At 63.6% G+C, this 23,103-nt stretch overlaps 1 protein-coding gene across 2 annotated transcripts in view; it reads left to right on the plus strand.

The window, feature by feature from the left end:
• The first annotated feature begins 2,812 nt into the window (after window positions 1-2,812).
• Window positions 2,813-23,103, plus strand: part of PLXNA1 (plexin A1) — a 102,550-nt gene continuing 82,259 nt past the window's right edge. For both annotated transcript variants that reach the window (XM_084292756.1, XM_084292757.1), the window contains exons 1-3: window positions 2,813-2,950; window positions 14,360-15,709; window positions 19,815-19,997. In XM_084292756.1, coding sequence (XP_084148882.1) covers window positions 14,507-15,709; window positions 19,815-19,997 — 1,386 coding nt within the window. In that variant the 5' untranslated portion in view covers window positions 2,813-2,950; window positions 14,360-14,506. The remainder of the gene's footprint in view (window positions 2,951-14,359; window positions 15,710-19,814; window positions 19,998-23,103) is intronic.

The following is a 23,103-nucleotide window of genomic DNA, read 5'->3' on the forward strand; positions in this document are numbered from 1 at the left end:
TTTCAATCTGGGGGAAGTGATCCAAACCCCAGCCGCTTCCCTGCCGTCAGAGTGAGCTGATTTGTTCTTTTCTCCTCTGTCTCAAAAGCTTTTAAGTCTGGGCCCCATGTGTGCCTGTGCACAAATAAGAGGTGGGAGAATGGCAGGCACCGACGCCGGTGTCTCAGGGGGAATCTGACAGCTCCCAGCTCCTGGCCTCCACATGACAGATGTTGACGAGGGCAGGGTGGGGAGATAGACAAAAGGAAAACCTGTGACGAAGGCTCTCTTCGGGTCGGAAGGGACCTCTGGCCTGAGTCCTAGGGATGCCATCTTTGCTTTCAAGTGGACTTTGCACAAGACACAACTGGTGCCGAGGGCTGGAAGTAGGGAGCACCTCGCCTGGTGTACTTGTCTGAATCACCCGTTCTCCACCCCATCCTCTCTTCCTACCCTCGCTGGAGCCTCCAAGGTCCACTTTTCTTCTCTGTTCTGGCTCCTGAGGTTCACCAGGAACCTTCTGCCCTCCTTCGTTGTCCTCTCCCAAGGGCCAGAGCGGCCCCTGGGCTCTGCTGGCTGAAGGAGGCCTTGTGTTCTCCATGGCTTCACGAATCGGTTACTTCAGCCCAGGTAAGGAGCTGTGTACCTGCTTGTAACCATTAGCACAGGTGGAGGCAAGCACACGGGCTCAGTTTTGGAGGCTGAGGTCTCCCTGAGCATGTCTACATGTCCACACAAGGTGAGTATATGCATTACTGCAGCAGAGCTGACGGCTGGCTACTCCCAAAATTCAGCGGTGTGCACGAGGCTGAAGGGCAAAGCGTGTCTTGGTGATGCAGTTTGGTGGAGATGAAGATTTGGCTGGCTGCGGCCTGGGCTGTGTCTGGTGCCCTCATGGCGCTAGCGCCTGGATGCCCACCTGTCCTGCCGTCGGGGTTTGGAGGCTGCTGCCTCGATGGGCTGTGGGTTTTGGGGGCTGGAGGGCTACTAAGATTGAAGCCCCAAGCTGGGGGACATCATTCGCCCCCATGCTGCAGCGAGCCACCACTCCATCTCCTGGCAGGAGAGCGGCTCCATGCCATTTATATCCCGCGTCTCACCGGTGAAAGGAGCGGAGGTGCAGGCCTGATTATGAGGACTTTATTTAGTTCTGATTGCCTCTAAAAAGGTCGCTTCCCAGCTGAGAGATGCAGGAGCAGAGGGGGATGGTCACTGGTTTCTGCACCCACGCAGGGACACCGGGGCGGTGCTGTGCTGGGGACGGGGCACGTGGGCACGGGGCAGCCATGCCCTGGCTTGGCGTGAAGGCAAAATGAAGAAAGGGGGATAATGAAGATGATAAAAATGGCTGGCGCCGAAAACGTGTTTTAAAAAGACAAATAATTAACTCAGACCACCCATTCATCTTTTTTATGGCTTTTACTCTATTTCCCCTTTGTGATTTTAGCCGTAAGCGGCGTGGATGCGGTGCCAGCGGGAAGATGCTGAGCTGGCAGCCCTGCGGAACAAAGTCCTGCCGTTATCGGCGGGGTGGCCGCCGGGCCGGCGGCGCTGCCCTGCGCCGAGCTGAGCTGAGCTGAGGCGGCTCCCGGCCGCCCGCTGCCCCTGCCGGGCTGGGCTGGGCTGGGGAGGCTGCGCCGGGCCCTTCCTCATGGAAAGGCCGTCAGGGAGCCATATGTAGGGCTGTGTGTAGGGCCGTGAGGGAGCTGTGTGTCCCTACACACATAAGGGAGCCGTGTGTAGGGCCGTGAGGAAGCCATGTGTAGGGCTATGTGTAGGGCCATGAGGGAACGGTGTGTAGGGCTGTGAGGGATTTGTGTAGGGCCATGAGGGAGCCGTGTGTCCCTATACACGTGAGGGAGCCGTGTGTAGGGCTGTGGGGGAGCCATGTCTAGGGCGGTGAGGGATCTGTGTGTAGGGCCATGAGGGAGCTGTGTCTAGGTCTCTGATGGAGCCACGTGTAGGTGTGTGAAGGCGCCACGCCTAGGTCCATGAGGGAACTGTGTGTAGGGCCATGAGGGAGCCATGTCTAGGTCCATGAGGGAGCTGTGTATACGGCTGTGGTGGAGCCGCATATAGGTCTGTGAGGGATCCATGCTTAGGGCCACAGCTCCACCCTGGCTGTCCTCATGCGGGTGGCCACATGTGGGGTCCGAGACAGCAGCACGGCATAACATGGCACCACCGCCTGCAGTCCCTATGGATCAGGAGGGCACAGCGGCACCACCCCGACCTCCACCACCCCATACAGGGGTGATATCCCCCAAACCCTCCTCCTCCTCTCCAAAAGGCTTTCCACAATCATTCTATCCCTCATATTTCACACAGCTGCACGCCTGTCGCCCTGGTGCACTCCATACACAAGGGGCCACCACCCCACACCGGGGCGCAGCACCCCCACCAGCAACAACCCCAAACCACGGGGCGGCGGCGGCGGCGGCGGCGGCGGCGCCCCCCTACCCCCCTTGAAGACCCCTCGACCACCCCCCTCGCCCACCCCCTTCCCCCCAGCCCCCCGTCCCCTCCCCTCCATCGCCCTTTTAAGACTCAGCAGCGGGGCGGGGGCCGCGCCCGTCCCCGCGGAGCTCCGCGGGCGCCCCCTGGAGGCGACGCCGCCGCCACCGCCGCCGCCGCCGCCCCTTTCCCCGGCCGCGGCCCCGGTCCCGGCGGTGGCAGCGGCAGCGGCGGCGGGGGCGCGGCCGTGCGCGTGCGCGCGCGCGGCGGCGGGGGCGCGCGCGCGCGGCGTTCCGTCGGGGCCCCGCGCCGCCGGCCCATTCATGCGGGGCAGCGGCGGCGGCGGAGGGAGGCAGGAGGGAGGGCGGCGGGCAGCAGGAGCGGCAGCAGCAGGAGGAGGAGGAGGAGAGGAGGAAGAAGGAGGAGGAGGAGGTGAAGGAGGAGGAGGAGGAGGAGGGCCCCGGCTGGAATGCGGTTATGGCTGGCGGCGGGGCTGAAGCCAGCGGGGACCCGAGGCGTGAGTAACGCGGCTGGCAACTTTCCTCTTCGTTTTTTAATTTGATTTATTATTATTTTGGGGGTGAAGTCAGGCTTTCCGCAACCCCCCTCATTTTTATTTTTGTATTTTTTATTTTTTATTTTAAAGCGAAATGGGGAGGGGGTGCGGCTCCCCCCCCCCCCCCTCCCAGCCCCGCATTGCGCCCCGCGGGGCCGGCAGGGGTCGGAGCCCCCCCCCCCCCCCCTTCCCTTACAGCCGGGTTTTGGGGGGCTGGGCTCGGGCTTTTTGGGGTCCCCAAAGCCTGGGGGTGTCGGGGGGGGCCGGGTGGTTCCCTCCACACCCCGGTCAGGGGGCAGAGCCCCCCCCCGGGGGCTGCCACCGCCGTCCCCGCTCCCCTCCGTGGCGGTGCCCACGGGAGGCTGCCCGCGGTGTGTCCCCCCCCCGGCGCTGCGCTGCGAGAAAATCCCCTAAAAAAAAAAACCCAAATCCCAGCCTGTGAGAGCTGAGAGCTGCCCCTATGGAAGCGTTAAGGGGAGGGCGGGGGGGGGGGGCTGGGGTGTAAGCAGGGCTTTAACATGAAGGTCACCGGGTAAGGAGGAGAGGGATGGCGAGGGGAAGGGAGGGGAGGGCAGGCAGGGACCTCGCTTGTGCGCTCCCCCCCCCCTCCCCTCCTTCCCCAGCCCGGCCGGGTTTCGGGGAGGACGAGACAAAAGCGGGACCTGGCGAGGCTGGGATTGAATATTCATGGTGCTCCGTGCGGGCTGCGGGACGCGGAGGGGAGAAAAGTTGGCCGGCTGAGCTGCATTGTCGGGCTGCCTTCCCCCGCCTCGCCGCCAGATCCCTCTCCGCCGAGCAAGAGGGCTGTGGCGGAGCCAATTCCCAGCCTTTCTTTGGGATTTTTTTATTATTATTTTTTTATTGGTTTCATTTCATTTTTTCCCCCCCTCCTCTTTCTTTTGTGCGAGGCCGAAAAAAAAAAAAAAAAAAAGAAAAAAAAAAAAAAAAAGGAGGAAAGGAGGAGACGAAGCTATTGACTACATCAAAGGTTATCCATTTGAAAACACCATTTTCCTCCGAGCAGCGGCTAATTGCTTCCTGAACAATCTCAGGGTCTTTTGTATCCGCTCAGTGGGCAAAGCCGGCGGCTCCATGGCTCTGGCTCAACGCACCGGCGGCCGAAATGCGGTAGAAACGTGGAGGAGCGGCGGGGCAGGAGCTTCTCGGATGATGTGCAGATAATTTCCGAAGTGGCTGCGAGGAGGGGAGGCGGCGGCTGCTGCTGCTGCTGCTCGCGGGGCGCGGGTGCGTGCCGGAGGTGGCCGTGGCTGTGCGGGTGCCGAGGAATTTCGGGGTCCGGCTCCGTGCTCGGGGGGATGCAGGGACACCGGGGGCATCCCGCTCTGAGGGGCTCGCTTCCCCGACGGGGCTGCGGGTGGATGCTCGGTGTGCTCGGTGCACGTTCGGCGGCTGGGCTTTGTGGTGCAGCTCGGAAAATCAAAGTTTTGAGGGCGTTGGGTTTGGGAGCGCGGCGGTGCCGGTACCGGAGCTCTTGTGCAGCGAGCACGGATAGCCTGGAGGGCCTCAACTTTCCCCTCTTGGCTTTGCTTTTTTTTTTTTATTATTTTATTATTTTTTTTTTTACGGATGTGTAAGGTTTGGAGCGGAGCACGGCGATCAGCCTCGGTGCGCGCTGGGGCTGCGCATGCAGCTAGGGCAGGCAGCCCTCGCCTCCACCCGCAGACCCAAAAACGCTTCTCCCGCCCAAGGCAGCGGGCCCTGCGGCACGAACCCAAACTCCTCCGAACTCCGGCGGGGCTGGGGCTGGCTGGCGAGAGGCTGAAATGGCAGAGGGCAGTAAGAGCCGTGCCGTGCCGTGTGCCGTGGCTGCCTCCCCTCCTCCCCGCCGCAGCGCCGGCAGAGCTCGGGGCCGGCCCCAGCCCCGCTCCCGGTGCGTCAGTGTGGTGCCTGGCAGCTGGGCTCCGTGGCCGTGCTGCGCCTTCCCCACCCCGTGCTTGAAGGGGAAGGATCCGGCCATCGGATCGGGCTTAACGGGGGAAAGTTGTGCCTGTTTATTCTCTGGGCTCGCTGCGGGTCAGGGCCTTTGTTGCTGCTCGGCTGGCTGGAAGCGTTATCCGCCGGCGAGAGCTTCGCTCGGCCCCGAGCTGGGAATTCCTGGGCGGAGGAGCCCGGTGCTGCAGCGCTCGTGCCGCCGGGCTGCCTGCGAGCTGGGGAGCTGTGCCTGCAGGATCCGGCTGCCGCTGGGTCCCACCAGGCTTTGTCTGCATGAAGGCTCCCCCGGTGACAGCTTCGGCACCCTGGGGGACAGCTTTGGCACCCCTGGTGTGTCGGGGGAAGGAGGGGAGGGGGCAGAGGTGCTGCAATCCCTCCGTGCTGTGGGAAGGGGGCACGGGTCAGCCCAGTGCTGGGTCCTTCCCTTGCTGCCCGCAGGTTCCAGGTTTGTGTGGGCTTGGGACTGGGGCTGGTGGGGTTATATTCGTGGAGACCTCGAGCTGCTGCCCTGTGGTTTGCTGATGTCTCCAAATTACGTCTCCAAATTGCGTCGTTAGGCACCGGCGGTGCCGTACAGAAGAGATCCAGGTGCTCCTGGCTGGGTTTTGGCTGGTGAGCGGCCCCGTGGCTGGGCACGGCTGGGGATGGGTGAGCGTGGCTCCTCGTGGCCCCGGTCCCTTCCCTCCCGTGGCCGTGGGCCCTTCTCCCGGCGGGGCGCTGAGCGCCGTGACGCCGCGTGAAGCCGGGAGGAGCGAGCGTTTGCGTCAGTGCCGGGGCGGCCGGTTTGACTTGGGGCTGGAGACAACCCCCTCCTTGGCTGGCTGCAGCCCCCGACACGCTCAGGGCCGTGCTGCGGGAGCCTCCCGCTGCAGCCGTGGCTTTGTGCAGGGCACACGTGGGCTCCGGCACCGTCGGTGGCACGCGGCTCTGGCCGTGCCCCAGCTCAGCCCCGGGGAAGGGCGCAGCAGGGAAGCACAGGCAGGTACCCCAGCGCCTTCCCGGGCTGTGCTTGCAAGCCAGCTTTGAGCAAACGTCTCAAGGGAGAAGCTCAGGCTTGGTTTTCGTGCCAGCCACGGGCAGATGTGGCTCGTTTTCCCCGTTTTTTGGTGTGTTGGCAGCCCAAACGTGTGCCTTCGACCTGCCGGAGCGCAGCCGGGAGCCGGGCGGTGCCTCCCTCTGTGCCTTGCCCGAGCATCCCGCGGCTGCCTCCAGCCTTTGTTCCAGGTGGAAGCCACCATTTCAAACCCTGAATTAGAAACATCTCGGAGTTTATTTTTCCCTTTAGCCAGGGCTTGGCAAGCCTCCTCCTTGCGGCCTGTGTGTCAAGATGTTCAAGTGTGTGAACTTCACGTCCGGGTTGTGCGGCCGGTGCAGGAACACAAACCTTTTTGCTCCTTTCTGCCCTCAGCTCTCCTTGCGTGGCACGAGGGGGATATTTTGGGTCACCCCTATGTCCGTGCGGGCGCGAGGCCAGGGCTTTGCCGTGCAGCTGAGCTCCCCCCTGCCCCACGTGTTGGTCTCCGTGCCAAGTTTTTTAACCTCTGGGAGAAAGTGCCTGGGTGAGCATGCTTCAGCTGGGCTCTGCAGGACCTGCTGGGCAGAGGACATCTCCTCCACGTCCACTGGTGCTGAGCAGCAGCCTCGGCCCTTCCCCGTTCTTCCCTCTGCCTCCCCGCTGCTCACCCCGGGGTTCTGGGTGCCCACGCCTGCCTCCCTTCTCCTCCCGCAGCCCGCCGGCCAACTTGGCACCGAGACCCGGAGCGCTCGTAATCCAATTTGGGCGGTTTAACCGCGCTTTGCTGTCCGTGCTGCTGCCCGGGAGCTTTAATCTGGCTGTTGACCCCGGTTCTGGAGGTTGGGTAACCCACGGCCAGGTGGATTTTAGGAAGCTGAGGCCGGGTCCGAGCCCTGCCGGTGGCATCGGGGCCGTTTCCCCATGGAGGTACGAGCGGTGGAGGGCAGCGGGGATGGGTGCTGCGATTCCTGCTTTCCCTGCAGGGGATCCCTCCCACCCCTTCCCGTTTTCCATCCACTCCCCCTCTTTTCTCCCGTGAAGATAAACCCTTCTGCCGGGGCTGCTCTGCAATCCACCGGTATTTTCAGAAAGGCTAAGCCAAGGAAAATGAAGTCTCTCTCTTCCTTTTGGTTGCCTACTGTTTAATGTACAAAATACAGGGGTGGTAATTGCATTAAAACGTATATAATTATACTGGAGGGGGGGAAAAAAAAATCTCGTTAATTGCTCGGGTGTTTTGAGCTGATAAATGTGGAGTGATTCATGCTCGCTTCGGAGTTCGCCGGAGCAGGGCTGCGGTCCGGCGTGCGAGGGGTTAGGAGGAGCCTTGTTTTCATGCCATTAGCAGGAAGTCAGCTCGGATTCCTCGCCGCCTGAACCGGCTCCAGGCTTCAGGCTTTCTGGGATCCCTGGCGTTTTTTCGTGTCCGGGGCACTGATCCTCGGCCGTGCGGGGCCTCTGGCCCTGCTCCAGGCGGGCCTCGCGGTGGCGGTGTGAGGGCAGCAGCTCTCCGAGCCCCTCCGCTTTCCGTGCCTGCCAAAATATTCGAGCCTTTGCAGAACGAAATCCCCTGCGAGGGGAGAGGCAGACACCAGCCGGGCTGGAGGGGAGAGATCTCCTGCACGCTGCAGCCCCGTGCCCGGGTGCTCGCTGCCTTCTGCCCCCTGCACTCGCTGCCCTCCCTGGGCACGGGCACCGGGTCCCCTTTTGGGGCCGGCAGGAGGGATCGCCTCCCGCTGGCGGTGGCACGGGGCGATGCGAAAGCCACATTTCCTTCAGCGAACGCCGACTCTGTCGGAGCCGCAGATAACATCGGAGGTAATTGCAGTGGCAATAAGTTGTTTGCTTTGTGTGCGCGGCCGCGCTGTGTATACAGGCAGTTGTTTCACTCTTCCTGTGCAGACCGTGAGCTTCGACAAGGGAAGAGGAAAACCCAAAAATATTTTAGGAGTTTAAAAATAAGCTCGCGGCTCGGCTGGTGCGCAGGATGTTTCGCAGGGCCCTGTGTTCCCGGTTGGTCCCGATCCAGCTCTGCGGCCCTCGGGAGGTGTTGCTGGGTGGTTGGAGGGGTTGGAGGGTCCTGGGGGGCTCCGTCCTGCTCCCGGACCGGCCGCGTCCTGCAGGGAGCCAGGGGAGCAGAGCTGCCCCGTGCTCGCTCGGGGTCCTCCCCCTCCGGGACCTGGGGGGCTTTCACCGCGGCAGGGGGTCCGTGGGGGGCTTCACCCCTTCCAGCGGGACAGTGGTGGGGACATGGAGCTGTCCGATGGGCTGGTCGGCAGGGGAGAACCTGCTTTTCAGGCTGATGTCATCGGGAAGAAATGGGGGAGGAGAAAGGCAGGAAGGCAGGCGAAGAGATCGGCCTCCGCGGGTCGGCGAGAGCCTTCAGCAGCCCCGGGCTGGGATTGCCACCGGCTCTCCCTCCTCACAGCCCCTACACCGGCGGTGCCCGCGGCCCTACAGGGGGATACCCTGGGGGGCACGGCCTCGTGGGTTGAGGATTGGGGGCCTTGCCCTGCCTCTCCGCCGTGCTCCGTGTGCCGCGGTGTGGAGCCACGCGGCTCCCGGCCCCTCCGCAGCCTGACGTCACCGCGGGGCCACCATCCAGCCGCTGTGGCTCGTAGGGGGCGAGCACTCTTCTGGCAGCACCTCTCTCCCTCTCCACCCCGCACAGCTTGCCAAGCTTGGGCAGGAGGCTGGGGGCTGCCGGGTGCCTCTCCTTCCCCTCTTCATCCCGGCTGGAGCCTCACAGGGGTGATCCCCTGGGACATCCAGGTGTGCTGCGTGCTGCTTCGGACCTGGCTTCGCCCTCCCCGGCCACCTGAAGCCCCCCGAAGCCACCTGAAGCACCCTGGCCCTGAGCTCGCCCCAGGAGCGTGGGGTGCGGACTCAGCCTTTGCCTGTGTGCGTTTGTGCCTCTCACTGCTTTTATTGGATGCTCTCGTCCCGTAGTGTAAGTGAGCGAAGCCTCTGTCAGCCTCTGAAAGCAGAATTTCCCCTCTTTGTCTTGCTGCTGGTGGAGCGCTTTCAGGCGCCGCTCGCTTCTGTGCCCAGCCCGGGGCCCTTTCCCTCTGGTTTTTCCCCCACAGCAAGGTGAGGGGCACAGCCTGCAGCAAGGAAAGTCTTGGGAGGGCCGGGGGTGGAGAGGGGAATGGGCTGCAGCATGGGTTTTGTCTGGGACAACCTCCTCTCCCCGCCAGCAGATGCCTTGTGGTGCCCGCTGGCTTTATCCATACCCATGAGGGCGGTGTGTGCCCTGCACCGCCTCGGCTCACCCCGTGACCGCAGCACGGGGCCGGGTGGAAAAAGAGGAATTTCAGCCCCGCCTGGATTTGTGCTGGATTAAAGCAGCCCCGGAGCCGGGAGCAGAAATCCTCCGGCTCTGCTCCGTCGGCACAAAGCAGGAGCTCCCAGGTGGGGTTTGGGGAAAGCTGTGGTGTCCTGGGGAGCCGGGCTGTTCCCAAACCTTACGTGCTTGGGCAGGGGAGATCCTGGTCTGAAGGTCACCAGATGAACGTGGGTGTGGGATGTGAAGCCTTGAGCTGCCCTGGGTGCTGCTCTTAGGAGCTGCAGCCCCACCACAGGCCTGCACTGGGGGTCTGGGTGTGGGGTTTTGGGGCATGTGGTGGTCCCTGGTCTCCAGGTGCTGCGGTTTAACCAGGTTCAAGCAGGACACCAGGGCCTTCTGGTGGCCCTGTGGAGCTCAAGGGAAGCGTGGGGGCACTCTGCTCCTTGGAAATACGTGTCCGGCTCGGGGCTGTGTGGGGAAGGCCTCTTGTAGGGCCCAGGTCTGCCTCTTGGATAGCCACGTGTGCTGTGGGGGGAACGGGAAGGGCTCTGGGAGAGGTGTGTGAGGTGCTGGTTTGTGTCTGGGGTCCTTGGAAGGGGTACATGTGCCTGGTGGGGCCTGCTGAGGCTGTCCTCGTGCCTCTCTCTGCCTTGTGCTATTGGGGCTGGGAGAAACCTGGGAGAAACCATCCCAGAAACGCCGGTGAGGCAGCTTTGGGTGGCTGAAGTGATTGCGCTGCGGGGAGGGGACGGACCCGGCCCAGAGCTCTGCGAGAGGAGCAGGAAGGAGTTAAGGCAGCCCTGCCGCAGATGATCGCGTATGTAGCGCAGCTCCCAGCTCGGTAACACCACCAGCCTTTTCTCATTGTTGCAAGGCTTTTCCCAGGCAGACGAACCTAAAAATACACCGAGCGTATTGTGAGACCGGCTCTCCTGTGGCCTGCGGGCTTTTCTCTCCTCCGTAGCATCTCCCCTCGCTCCCTTTCGCTAATTACTGGCAGCGAGGCAGCGCGAGCGGGTGAAGACGGAGCCGGTTCCCTCGGTCCGAAAGCAGCAAGCGGCTTGGATCGAGCGCAGAAAAACCCATCGGATCCCATTCCTCCGGCCCTCCCGGGGGTGATGCAGGAGGGTTTTGCCCCCCGTCGGGTTTCTCTCCCAGCCCCTGTTTTGCAGCGCTCCTGCAGAGCCGCTTCTCCCCGAGGAGGAGGGCTGAGGGCTGAGGGATGCTGTTCCCAGCACGAGCTGCGATGGGGGCTGCAGGGGGTGCTCAGCACCAGCCCTGCTGCTGCAGGGGATGCTCTTGGGCCAGCTCGGGACCACGGCCCCGTTAATTTCTGCAGGGGCTGCTGTTTCGTAGTTGGCACCAGGCAGTGTGCTGGCCTCGCTCCCCGAGCGAGCAGAGCTGGTCCTCGTGCTCTGCCCAGCCCTTGCCTTTCAAGGTGTGTTTTACCCACGGCCCCTGTGAGCTCGGGGCTGCAGGCGGTGCAGCCGGGTCCCGTGTGAGCAGCACCTAAAGCCACACCGGCCTCCTGGCCGCTGCCGAGGCGAGGCTGTTACCAAATTTCCTTTCCGGCGTGGGATGAAAGGGGCCGGGGTGGATTTAGCGGGTGCGCAGTTGCTTTGTCAGCTTTGTTTCTGACGGCAGGTTTCCTGCTACGTGCGTGTGAGAGAGGAGAAGCCCCACGTGCGTGCGCGAGCTGCTGGCTGCTTGGGGTTTCCACGATTTGGGACCGCTGTGGCTGTGTTTGGAGGGTGGGTCTTGCTTCCCACTGCGATCCCCCAGCCCCTTCTGGGACAAGATGCTGTTGGGAACATAGAAAAGAAGAAAGCAAGCTCACCTCTCCTGTAGTTTCTCTTTTATTTTATTTTAACCACCGCCGATTGCTTTAAGCAGGTCTTACTGTACAAAACCCCTGCTGGTGTCAGGGCACTAGGACGAGAAGTTGCTGCAAACGTATATTTAGGAGCAGAAGCCTCCGAGGAGCTCTGCAGACTGTCATCTGTCTGCTCGCAGCTCGCCCCAGCTCTCCCTTGCTTTGCTCTCCTTCCAGCTCCCGAGGAACCGTTCCCTAAATTAATTTGGGAATCTCCTGTTGGGCTTTCTAGCCCTGATTTGTCACAGCAGCCTGACCTCTGGCACATGTACCCGCTCCCGAAAATAGAAGCAATGAATAATTGGACATGTGCTGAGAAAACGACTTCCCCGTCCCGCTTGCCCGTCCCTGCGGAGCAGCGCAGGGGTTTGGGGTTCCCACGCCACCTCCACCGCCTGTCCCCGCTCCTCTTCCTCCTGGCCGCGTGCTGCTGGTGCCTAAGTCGGGTTTTGGATAGATGGAAATCCTGTGACAGAGCCCGGGGTGTTGTTCCTCTCCTGGTGTCGGTGCAGACGGAGAAGCGGTTGTGCCGGGGTGTGTTTGGTTTGGGGCACCCGCACCTCCTGTCGCCCTTGGCTCCTGTCCTTCTACTGCTGCGGTGTTGCACTGGGGCTGCCAGCCCTGTAATGGGGTGCAGAGGGTCTCTGCCGGGCTGGATGAATTGCAGAAATCACTGCTGGAAGCAGGGAGCCGTTTGGGTGCTGCAGGGGGTGCTTGGTGTGGTGCTGCACCCTGCTGGGGCGAGCGCGGTGCCCCCAGGAGCTCCCCCTTGCTCGGAGGAGAAGGGAAAGCCGTGGGCACAAAAAGAAATTTCGGGACAAAGGGCGGCGCAGTGTGGGGACACCCACGTCAAGCACCCAGGAAGCCGGCCCCGCTGTTACTCCTCCTACCCCATCCGCACCGCGAGGAGAGCTGCAGGGCCCCACGACGAGCACAAACCCCGTGCTGTTGGCGCAGGGCACGGCGCAGGGTGCTGTGCCTGGCTGCTGGGCGCCGCCAGCTGGGCGAGGGAGGCCCCGGCTGCTCCGGTGGGCAGGAACCTTCCCCTGGCACCCCACAGCCCCGGAGGAAACCGAGCTGCTCGCCGCCTCCTGCCCCAAGCAGCAGCTCCGTGCCGGCGGCGTGGCCGCATCCTGCGCCCCGCGGTGCGGTTAGGGGCTGGCGGGCGCCGCTCTGCTGGGCTTGTGGTTGTGGCCTTGCTGATAAAGTTCCTAAAACGAAGGTGCTGGGCGGTGGGGCTGCCTCCTGTCACCTCTTCCCCAGGAGGGACAGCTCTGTCCCGGCACGCCGTGCCCTGGGGTGTGGGCGCGCGCTCCCTGCCGGGAGCCTCTTGCCCTGACACAGCACCGCAGGGCTGTGAGCTTTGGACCACGTGAGTCACTCCCAGGGCCGGTGGCTCCATGTTCCCGTTCGCTCCACACCCGCAGAGCTGGCTTAGCCTCCGAGGTGCTCACCCGGCGTTGCCCAAACCTCCCTCGAGGCTATAGCCTCGGAGGCTGCTGCCTGGGGAGGAGGGAGGCGCTGGGAGCGCTGCAGGAACGGAGAGCTTTCGGAGCTGGAGAGCTTTCGGAGCGGGAACGGAGCGCTTTGGGAGCTGGGCACGTCCACAAAGGGGATTTGGAAGCGGTGCAGGGACCTGCCTGGGGGCATGGAGGAGCCAGCAGAGCGGTTGCTGCCAGCCCCTGCTGCTATCGCGTGCGCTGCCGCTGGCGCGGTGCCGCCTGCCCTCCGATGACACAGGTCCTGGCACTGCGGCCATGGTTCCTACCTGTGCCACTCCCTGCCGGGCATCCTGCTGTCGTGCTGGGCCCCGAGCGGGTTCTTCCCCGCACGAGCTGAGTCAGAGACGGGCGATAAGGAGGGGGAGGCTTTCCTCCGCCCGCTTTTGGAGCGTCTTATCGGCCAGGCTGGGCTGGGAAACAAAGGGCTGAGCTCACTTCCCGGCCGGGGAGCTTCACAGCGAGGTGTCCGGGCTGCTTGCTGAGGGGGAGCTGTGCCCCGTCACCAGATAAAGCAGGGAGCTGAGGCTGCACGGAGCACGTGGGGAGATGCAGAGCTCCCCATGCTCCCCGCAGCTCCTGATGGCAGCCCCGCATTTCGGAGCCCACTCTGCGCTCTGCCTTCTCGCTCCCCCCAGCTCCCCCTGCCCGCAGCCCTCCTGGGCTTTGTCAGGCAGGCAGGTGGCAGGGCTGGCAGGCAGCGTGCCAGGGCTCCCCGCGCTCCCAGCTCCTTTAAAAGGCGATTTGGAGATCCTCCTCCGGGCAGGGGCTCGGGCTGTGCCTCCTGCACCCCGTCCGGGCGATGGGGGAGCCCCGTGCCGGGAGGACGCAGCCCGCCTGGGCTCGAGTCCCAGCTCCCCTCCGCAGGCTCGGTCACACGCTGCTTGAGTAGTAAATTGGTGCCATTTGTGTCCGTCTTCATTCACAAAAGCCGTGCTTTTTCCTCTGCCTCTCCCCACCCCATTTGCCTCGCCTCTATAACAGCAGTGTCCTCTCGGCGCGCGGCGTGCCAGCAGCCAGTTCCACTGGGGGCCAGGCTGGGAGGGGGCTGGATATTTCGGAGATATTTCTCGCTCAGCCAGGCACCAAGGACACCCCCAGCCCGACAATGGGGCCGTTTTCCCTTTGTGCTCACGAGCTGGGAGCAAACCCTGATTTTTTTTTTCACGTGGAACGGTGCAGGGCTGCGCGCCGCCACGCTCGTGGCTCGTTAGCGGCCGGTCCCTGGTGGATGCTGGGGGAGATTTAGGAGCAGGTTGGGGCCAGCTACGCCCCGCCGGGCCATTTGTATGCGGGAGGTGTGCCGGAGCGCATCGCGAGGCCGCTGCCTGCCGGGGACGTGTCCGCCCTGCTCTGCTTTGCTGTGCCGCAGGCGTGCGGCCACCGCGCCTCCTGAGGGGGCTCAGCGAGGGGAGGCAGGGGCTGGCCCCTCTCTGGGGGTTTTGGGGCTCCCCGGATGGCAAGGCTTGTGGCTGGGGCCGGGCTGGGGAGAATGAAGCACGTGGCTGCTCACGGGGAGGGATTTGTGGTGTGGAGCAGCGTGGGGAGGTTTCGGCATCCTGAGGGTCCTGGCACTTGGGGTCCCTGCTGGTTTTCCTCTGGGATGGGAGGAGGGGGGGTGGTTTATATTCCGCTGCCTGCTAGCAGGGTGTGAAGCAGCAAAGCCTTGCGGGGTGGGGTGGAGCAGGCTCGGTACGGCTGCAGGGAAGCCTCCTAACCCCGGTGTTCTCCTTTTCCCCTCTAGGGCTGACCAGAGCGGCGGTGCCCGTGATGCCCTGAACGCCGAGCGCGGAGGAAGCAGAGGAGACTGTGTCCCGTTAGCTCCTCTTCCTTCCCTCACCCCCTTCGTTTGGGTTTGTTTCTATTTATTTTGCGGCCGGGCTTTGGGGGCATGGCCTCGGCCGGCCGCGGCGCCGCCGCCATGCGGCTCCTTTGGCTCAAGCCCCGCTCGCCCCTCCACCTCTGGACCCTGCTGCTTTTGGGGAGCACCTGGCTACCGCTGGCGGAAGGCAGCCCCAAGCCTCCCTTTCGGACTTTCCCGGTTTCAGACTGGAGCTTGACGCACCTGGTGGTCCACAACAAGACCGGGGAGGTGTACGTGGGGGCCGTCAATCGGATCTACAAGCTCTCCAACAACCTCACCCTCCTGCGGACGCACGTGACGGGGCCGGTGGAGGACAACGAGAAGTGTTACCCCCCGCCCAGCGTCCAGTCGTGCCCGCACGGCCTGGTCACCACCAACAACGTGAACAAGCTGCTGCTGGTGGACTACTCGGGGAACCGGCTCATCGCCTGCGGCAGCGCCTCGCAGGGGATCTGCCAGTTCCTGCGGCTGGACGACCTCTTCAAGCTGGGCGAGCCCCACCACCGCAAGGAGCACTACCTCTCCAGCGTCAACGAGTCCGGGACCATGTCCGGGGTCATCATCGAGGTGCTGAACGGGCAGAACAAGCTCTTCATCGGGACGCCCATCGACGGCAAGTCGGAGTACTTCCCCACGCTGTCCAGCCGCAAGCTGATGGCCAACGAGGAGAACGCGGAGATGTTCGGCTTCGTCTACCAGGACGAGTTCGTCTCGTCCCAGCTGAAGATCCCCTCGGACACGCTCTCCAAGTTCCCCACCTTCGACATCTACTACATCTACAGCTTCAGCAGCGAGCAGTTCGTGTACTACCTGACCCTGCAGCTGGACACCCAGCTCACCTCGCCCGACTCCACCGGGGAGCAGTTCTTCACCTCCAAGATCGTCCGCCTCTGCGTGGACGACCCCAAGTTCTACTCCTACGTGGAGTTCCCCATCGGCTGCGTGCAGGACGGCATCGAGTACCGCCTGATCCAGGACGCGTACCTCACCAAGCCTGGCAAGGCTCTGGCCAAGTACCTGGGCATCTCGGAGCAGGAGGATATCCTCTTCACCATCTTCTCCCAGGGCCAGAAAAACAGGGTGAAGCCTCCCAAGGAGTCTGTGCTCTGCCTCTTCACGTTGAAGAAGATCAAGGATAAGATCAAGGAGCGCATCCAGTCGTGCTACAGAGGGGAAGGGAAGCTCTCGCTGCCCTGGCTCTTGAACAAGGAGCTGGGCTGCATCAACTCGGTGAGTTGGCGCTCGGTTTTTGGCTGCTGGCTGTGCCCTGGGCCCCGTCCCGGTTACCTGCCCTGCCTCGTGCCCCTCCGGGGGGAGGATCCGTGCTCGCTCGGGGGCCCTGGCACGGCTGGGGCCGAGCACTCGGCTTGCTGGGTCACATTCCTCGTGGAGACTGCGGCTTTGGTGTGGGAAGGCTGCGTCTGGGCTGGGGCTGAATCAGTGTCTGCCCAGAGCGGCTGGCCCCGAGCTGGGGCTGCATGCTGGCACGGGGTGCTGGTGCCCCTGCGGGGTGCAGGAGTAGAAGGGGAGCTGGTTTGGAGGGGCAGGACCTGGTTTCTCGGAGGGACAGAGGTTTGTCTGCTGCGTCTGTGCTGGGGGGAGCCTTGCAGGTGGTGTGTGTGAACCGGGGGGGCTGGCAGAGCTGTAGGGGCAGGAGGTGTGGGGAAGGGGGCGGACAGGTCGGTGCTCCCAGCAGGTCCCGTGGTGTGCAGGTAGGAGGAGAGGGGATCCAGGAGCTCCTGGCTCCTTTTTCTTCCCGCTCCCGCAGTGCCAGCACCTGGCTGTGCTTGTCCCAGGCTGCGGGGCAGAGCCAGCAGCCAGCTCCCTGCCCTCTTGGGGTCCCTTTGGGGGCTTTGGTTCCCTCCTGCTCACCACCTCCCTGCTCCCTGAGTGTGCTCGGGGGGCACGTCGCCAAACAGCAAGCAGGGTGCAGGCGCTGGATTGATTTTCTCCAGGCGAGAGGAGGCAGGAGGGGAGGGCGTGGGCACGGAGCCCACCGTGCCCTGGGTTTTGGGGTCAGCCCTGCTGCCGGGGGTGCCCGCGGAGCAGCCCAGCCTTCCTTCCCTGCCGCGCCGGAGGAGCCAGCTAACAGCTGCCTGACAAAGTAAAGGGTTTGCTGTCAAGAGCGCTGGGCTCGCAAATCAGATTTTGGCTTTGAACTAATTCAATTTTGGTGGAAAATGATGAAATCGTTACACTGCTGCCTGGTGGGGCGCACAGCTGCTGGCTCAGGCGCAGGAGATGCCGGCTGCTTCCTCCCCGGGCACTTCCAGCTCCTCTCCCCCTGTGTTTGGGGAGGGGGCTCTGCCTGGCGTTTCCCCCCCATGCCCCATTTGAGGCTGGGCAGGCTGTGTCCCCACGGGTTTTATTTTCTGCTCTATTTTCCCTGCTGGGGGGATCGAGGCTGTTTGTGGCACCGCTGGGTGCTCGGCGGCTTCTCCGCGCGCCTCAGCTGCAAAAGCTGGGTTTTTGCAGGGAAACCAGGAAAAAAAGTTCTTGCATCCCACCAGGGGAAGGTGCTGGGATGGGGAGGGCAGTGCTGGCCCGGCAGCTGGTGCTGTGCCACGGGGACAGCGAGGGCTTGGCCGCGGTGCTGTGGTTACACGTGCGGTGACCTTGGGTTTTCCAACCTCACACCACGGTTGCTCAGCTGGAGGGAACGTCCTGGCCATGGAGGATTTGGGATCTAGCTGGAACATTCCCCATTTGGGGACATCGTTCCCTCTTTGTCACCATTCCTCGTGAGTGCTCGAAGCAACCCCCAGCCCTTGGGGGGGGAAAAACGTGCAGGGTGCTGGCAGCTGCCTCCTGGGGGCTCAGAGCCCCTGAGGAAGAGCGGAGCAGGGCTGTGTGGTGCTGCCCTTGCTCTGCACCGTGCCAAGGTCCTGGTGCTCCCCTCCTTTGTGTCCCCCTCCTGCTCTGCCCGCCAAGCACAGCTCAGCAGGGCTGGAGCCCCTCGCCGCGCTGGGAGGCAGCCAGAGGGGTGGTGCAGAGCGTGTCACCACGTCCCGGCGGGGGGCTCCCTGCCCCGCATCCACTGCAGCACCTCTGGGGCAGCTGAAGGATCTCACGGTGATGGATGCTGGCCAGAAAACCAAGGGCATGGTGGGCTCCGTGAGGAGGCAGGACGGAATTGCTAGGTCAGGGCTTGCTCGGGATTTACGCCCGGTCTGTGTGGAAGACGTCCCAGGAGCTCTCCTCCTGCTCCTGCTCAGGATTTATGGCTTGAAGGCTCCCGGGAGGTGGAAGCCCGGCCCTTGGTGCTTCAGCACGGCAGTGGGAGTGCTCTGAGGGCTGGGGACGAGCTGTGCCAGCACGCCGTGGGCATCGCCCTCCGGAGCTCGGCTGGGAGGCTGAAACGAAATTTGGGGTGAGGAGCCCTGCTGCTGCCTGCTGCTTCCCCCAGCCCCGGAGCTTTGGGGTGCTCGTCCCTCGGTGCTTCCCCAGCAGGTGGGTGAAGGGTGTGGGAGGCCAGGGGTGCGTGTGCTGCCATTAAGTGCCCAATTACCAGCCAATTAATAACGCTGAGCAGCACGAGCTCGCCTCTGCTCCCTCATTGCCTCCCTAAGTGGGCCTGAAGAGAGGCGACGAGACAAGGCGGGTCGTGGAGACAGACGGCTCCTGGCTGGCTCTGTCTGCGCCCTGTCCTGCCTCTTTTGGGTGGGTTTCTGGGGAAAATGGGAGCTTTGTGCCCCGGCCCTGTGCCGGAGGAGGGGAGGAGGCTGCCTCGTGGGGTCCTGGGGGTGGCCGCGGTGGTGCCGGGGGTGCCCCAGCCCTCGCTGCGCCCGCTCGGCCCGACCTCGCCGCCGCGGTGCCTGCCTGTGCTTCCCTAACGAGGCAGCTTGCTGTTAATGAGCTAATTGTCGGTGTAATTATTTATCGAGGTGGTGGCGGCATCTCGGTGGCGGGCGGGTGCTCCTTGCGGCCCTGGAGTGCAGCTGTATTTGTCGTTTCCCAGAGAGTTTGTTGAGACAAAGCAGAGAGGAGTAAACACCATCAACATTTATCCTCTTGCATATTCAGCAGCTGATGAGGTTGGGGAAGCTGCAAATTGGAGTGCGGAGGGAACGGGAATTGCCTGGGCTGCCGGGGGCTGCCGGGGCTCAAATCCCTTTGGTGGGGCTCAAATCCCTTCATGGGTTGTGCTCGGGGTCGTGTTGGCCCCTCTGCTGCTGCTCGCCGGGCTCCGGCTTGCTCGAGGCCGGCGGGACCGAGGGGTGCGTTCCTCGTGTCTCGTCTGAAGAGGGGGTTTTTGGGTGTCAGTGCCACGGGGATGTGGCCGTCCAGGCCCTCCTGGGGTGCAGCCGGGAGGTTTGTGGCCGGTGCAAGGCAGGAGGAAGAGGCACGAGGTCTGACAGAGGTCCTCAGAGTCAGCCCAGCGTTGCTGGGAAGGGAACTTGCTCGGAGCCGCTCTTCTGCAGCGTGCACCTGGCACTGCAGAAGGGTCCCCAGTGAGGCCGACGGGCTGGAGAGCTGCAGATTCCCCTTCCCACATCCTTCTGGACAGGGAAGAGCGCGGTGCCCCTCATTCTTGATTTTGGGAATCTCCCCTGCCTGGCTGCACCCGAATGTTGCCCAGTTTAGGGAAGGCTGAGCAGGGGCCGGGCGCGGAAGGCAGTCGGTCTGCGCTCACATCCCAGCTCAGGCACCCCACAAAAACAGAAGTTAAAGAACTGAGCCAGCAAAACCCCGTTTCCACACCACTTCGGGGGCTGAGCGTGGCCGGCTGGAGCCGTTCCCATGGCTCAGCTGCAGCAGGGCTGGCACGGCGCTGGTGGCACCGCAGCCGGGAGCGGCACCGCTGGCTTTGGGTCGGTGGAGCGAGCCCGGGGGGTGACGGCGTGGCCACGTCCTTGTTCAACAGCCCCGTGGCTTTTCCTTGAGGGTTGTGGATGCTCAGGGCTGTGCTGGCCTCTGGTTTTTGGGCTGTTGTTGTCCCTGTTTGGGGTGGAAATGGCGGGGATGTTGTTTGCAGCTGGAGCTGCCGGGTGTGGGTGCGCAGCGCACGGCGTTCCCCATGTTACATGCACAGGGATCTCAACCCCTTGGGGACTGGCATGCATTTGGAGGTGGTTGCTTGCCAAAAACCTCTCCCCTTTGAATTCTGAGTTACAGAAGAAACCTCGTAGAGCAGAAAACCCCCTGGCCTGAGCAGGCTGCCTCTCCGGGCCTCCTCCCCAAACCACATCCCGGAGCGAGGTGTCTCGCTGCCAGCTGGAGATGGGAAAACGTCACCTCCTCGGCTCCATCCTCCCGTGGGGTGGGAGGTCGGGGTGATCCCTCCTTGTCCCTGGCTCTCACCAGAGCTCACCTCTCCCCTCTTTCCTTCCTGCAGCCCCTGCAGATCGACGACAATTTCTGCGGGCAGGATTTTAACCAGCCGCTGGGCGGGACCGTCACCATCGAGGGGACGCCGCTGTTCGTGGACAAGGAGGACGGGATGACCTCGGTGGCTGCCTACGACTACAGGGGCCAGACCGTCGTCTTCGCGGGCACGCGGAGTGGGAAGATCAAAAAGGTAGGGATGGAGCTGGCGGGGCTGGTGCCGTGCTGCTGGGGGCGTTTCTGTGCCTCCCCTGGTGTGATTTGGTGTGATTTGGGGAGTGTGTGTCCCCGTTGTCGTTCTCTGCCAAAAAAATGCACAAAACCTCTGTGTCGGAGGGGTGTAATGTAAGGGGATTGAGTGTTTGGCTGCTGGCGGGTCAGAGCCCACCCGTTGTCTCCCAGGGCTGCTGGCTGGCCCCGTAGCCGTGATGGGGCAGGCTCTGCCTCCCCGTGTCCGTGGTGCTTGGTTGTTGACCTGGAAAGGGCCCGGGAGGTGGGTGCTGGTGGCTTGGGGCTGGTGCTGCTGTTGGGGGAAGCTCCAGCCGGGGTGGCAGTGCTGTGTTGTGTGGAGGGGGCAGGATGGAGCCTCACTGCTCCCCTTGGCTCTTTTTGGGATCAGAGTTCCTGCGTTCATTCCCCTCAGATCCTGGATCTGGCTGAAATGGGAGAGGTAGGGTCTGAAGCTGGCGTTTGTGCCAGGCGGTGCTGTCCTCCGAGGGGACGATGAGCTGTGCTCCTGCTGCCTTGGTGAGGATTTGGGATTTTTGGCCCATTTGGGGCTTGCTTTACACCTCCTGTCCCTTTGGGTGGGCACTGAGGTGCCGTGGCACGCAGGGCTGGCCGCATTGCTCGCGAGGTGCTGGGTCCTGAGCTCCCTGCATGGCCGTGCGGGGCTGTGCCTGTGGTGTAGGGGTCACCCCGTGGCACAGCCAGGAGGAAACTGGTCCCAGATGTGCCCTCGGGGTGCCGTGGGTGGCCCCGAGCCACCTCCCGGAGTGGAGGACCTACATCCCCAGCCGGGCTGGCGGTGCTCCCCCTGCCCCACGTCCCCTGCCTCTCCTCCTCCTCCTCCTCCCCGGCGCCAGGCTGAGCAGGGGGAGCTGAGGAGGCAGCTCGTCCTCCCTGCCCCACCGATCCATGGGGCCGAGGGACACCAGGGATTCCTTCTGAAATTCCCCGCTGGGGATTTCAGAAACCTGTGCCAGCATGAAGGATGGGGACGGAGGAAGGAGCCGGTGGGAGGAGGATTCACGAAGCCACAGGGACAGCGTTACGTCCCCTGTCCCTTATTTATCTCGAGGAGAGCGTGGCAGCTGCCTTTTACATGGGAGATTTGTTGCTTTCCCCTTCTCTCATTTTTTTTTCCTAGCTCTTCTCATTTTTTTTGGCACCGTCAGAGCCACTCGCAGGTTGCTGAGGGCGCAGGCTGAGCTCTGGGTGCCCTGCGGAGCAAAGCTGGGGGTGCCAGAGACCCCAATTTTAGGGGAACCATCCTTTGGGGTGCTCAGCCCTAATATCCTGCCCCCAGGGCTGCCCGGCGCAGCGTCTGGGTCGGGGTGAGGTCAGGGCAGGGTCCCGGCTGCGTCTGGATTTGCCTTGGATGGCAGCTCCCGTGCCCAGCGTTTGGCCAGGCTGCCGCGTGCGCACAGAGCCTGCCTTTGTCCCCCGAAAAAACCCCGTGAGCCCTCCTGCCCCGCGGCCCCGCTGCCAGCAGGAGCGGCTGGGAGGCTGCCGGGCAGCACCTGCTGTGCCCCACAGCTGTCCCCTCTGTCCCCTCTGTCCCCCACTGGAGGGGTCGTGGAGCTGGGGACCGCCGCAGATGGCGTTTGGGGAGGGGACACGGTTATTCCAGGGGGGAAAAATGGCATCGGGGTGCTGTTGGAGTGAAGGCAGGCGGGGCTCTTTGGCTGGCCGCCCGCTGCCGGCAGTCACGGGGCTGTGGGATGGGATTTTGGGGATTTCTGCCCCGCCACAGGGTGAGTAAGGCGGGGGTGACTCTCGCCGTGCTGCCGGCCCCGGGTGTGAGCCACGTCTGCGCGCTGCCTGCGGGCACCTCGGGCACCTCTCCTTCAGCCCCGGGGATGGGGAAGTGGCACGGGGCTGTGGGCACGCTGCCGTGGGGGCTGCTGGGCGGAAAATCTGCGCTCCCCGTGCCCGGCTGACACCAGGGAGGTCTCTTGGGTGATGGGGTTTTGAGCAGCCTCACAGGGAGGTGGCTTGGAGGAGCTGGGTGTGCCTGCAGCCCCTGCGTGCCCCTCGCAGCCAGCTGGGTCCTCACTTTCAGGGGTTGTCCCCGCAGCTCTGGCTGTCCCCGTGCCCCCGTAATCCCTTCAGCTCCGTCCCCAGAGCAGATGGCCTTGGGTGCGAGCGCCTCGGGGCGCGGCCCGGCCGGGAATCCGCTCCCCCTCTGCAGCTCGTGCTCTCCCTGGGCTTGTTTATCCTCTCCCACGGCAGGCCCAGCTCAGCCGGCCCCTTGTTTGGTTTCCTTGGCTCCTCCGCTCGGAGGAGGATGATAATAAGAAAAAAATAAACCAAACTCTGCGTGCTGAGTGGGCCGGCCCCGGCCGGGCGCAAACACCGGGGCCTCGCCGCTCCTCCTGGGGAGCATCGCGTGCAGAGGGAAGGTGAATTCCCAGCTCCTGTCTGACCCTAAAACGGGGCTGTGGGGCTGGCGCTGAGCCCCGTGCAGGGCTGTGTGCAGCAGGAGGAGGCCACGACCGGCCGGGGTTTTGCAGGAATTTCCCCGTTCCCTGCTGGCCCCGGGCTGGGAGCTCGCCGGGACCTCGTGGCTCGCCCGGGGCAGCACCGGTGCTTTGTGTGCTGCTTCATTTCCTTCCAAGGAACGATTTATTTTATTTTTTTCCCCCTCCCTGGGTGTTTTAACAGCCAAATCTCTTCCCCTCGTAAAAAGCCCCCTGCTTTCTTCCTCTCCCCCTTCCCCCAGCTGTGCTGTGAGGCAGGAATTGTCCCCTGCGGGTGGCAGGGAGCGGGGGCTCTGCCGGGCACGTGCTGGGGCAGGGCAGGGGCAGGGCATTGGGGTGTCTGTGCTCTGCTCTCGGGGCAGGATTGGGTGCAGGGGGAGCTTCTGCTGGCCTCCAGCAGCCCGGCTGGGGGTTGGAGACCTCCCTGCTGGCTTTTTGGGGAGGCTTCGCAGCCCTGCACGGGGCTGGCGTCCTTCCGGCGCTCCCCAGCGTGGCTCAGCGGTGTTGCTGTTTGTGCACGAAAGCAAAACTCGCCCAAACTGGCTTTCCAGCCCCCAAATCCACGCCTCGGCCTCTCGGGTACGGGCTGGCATCACC

This window comes from Netta rufina, assembly GCF_964035555.1.
Source record: "Netta rufina genome assembly, chromosome: 10".
In the NCBI taxonomy this organism is placed as follows: Eukaryota; Metazoa; Chordata; class Aves; order Anseriformes; family Anatidae; genus Netta; species Netta rufina.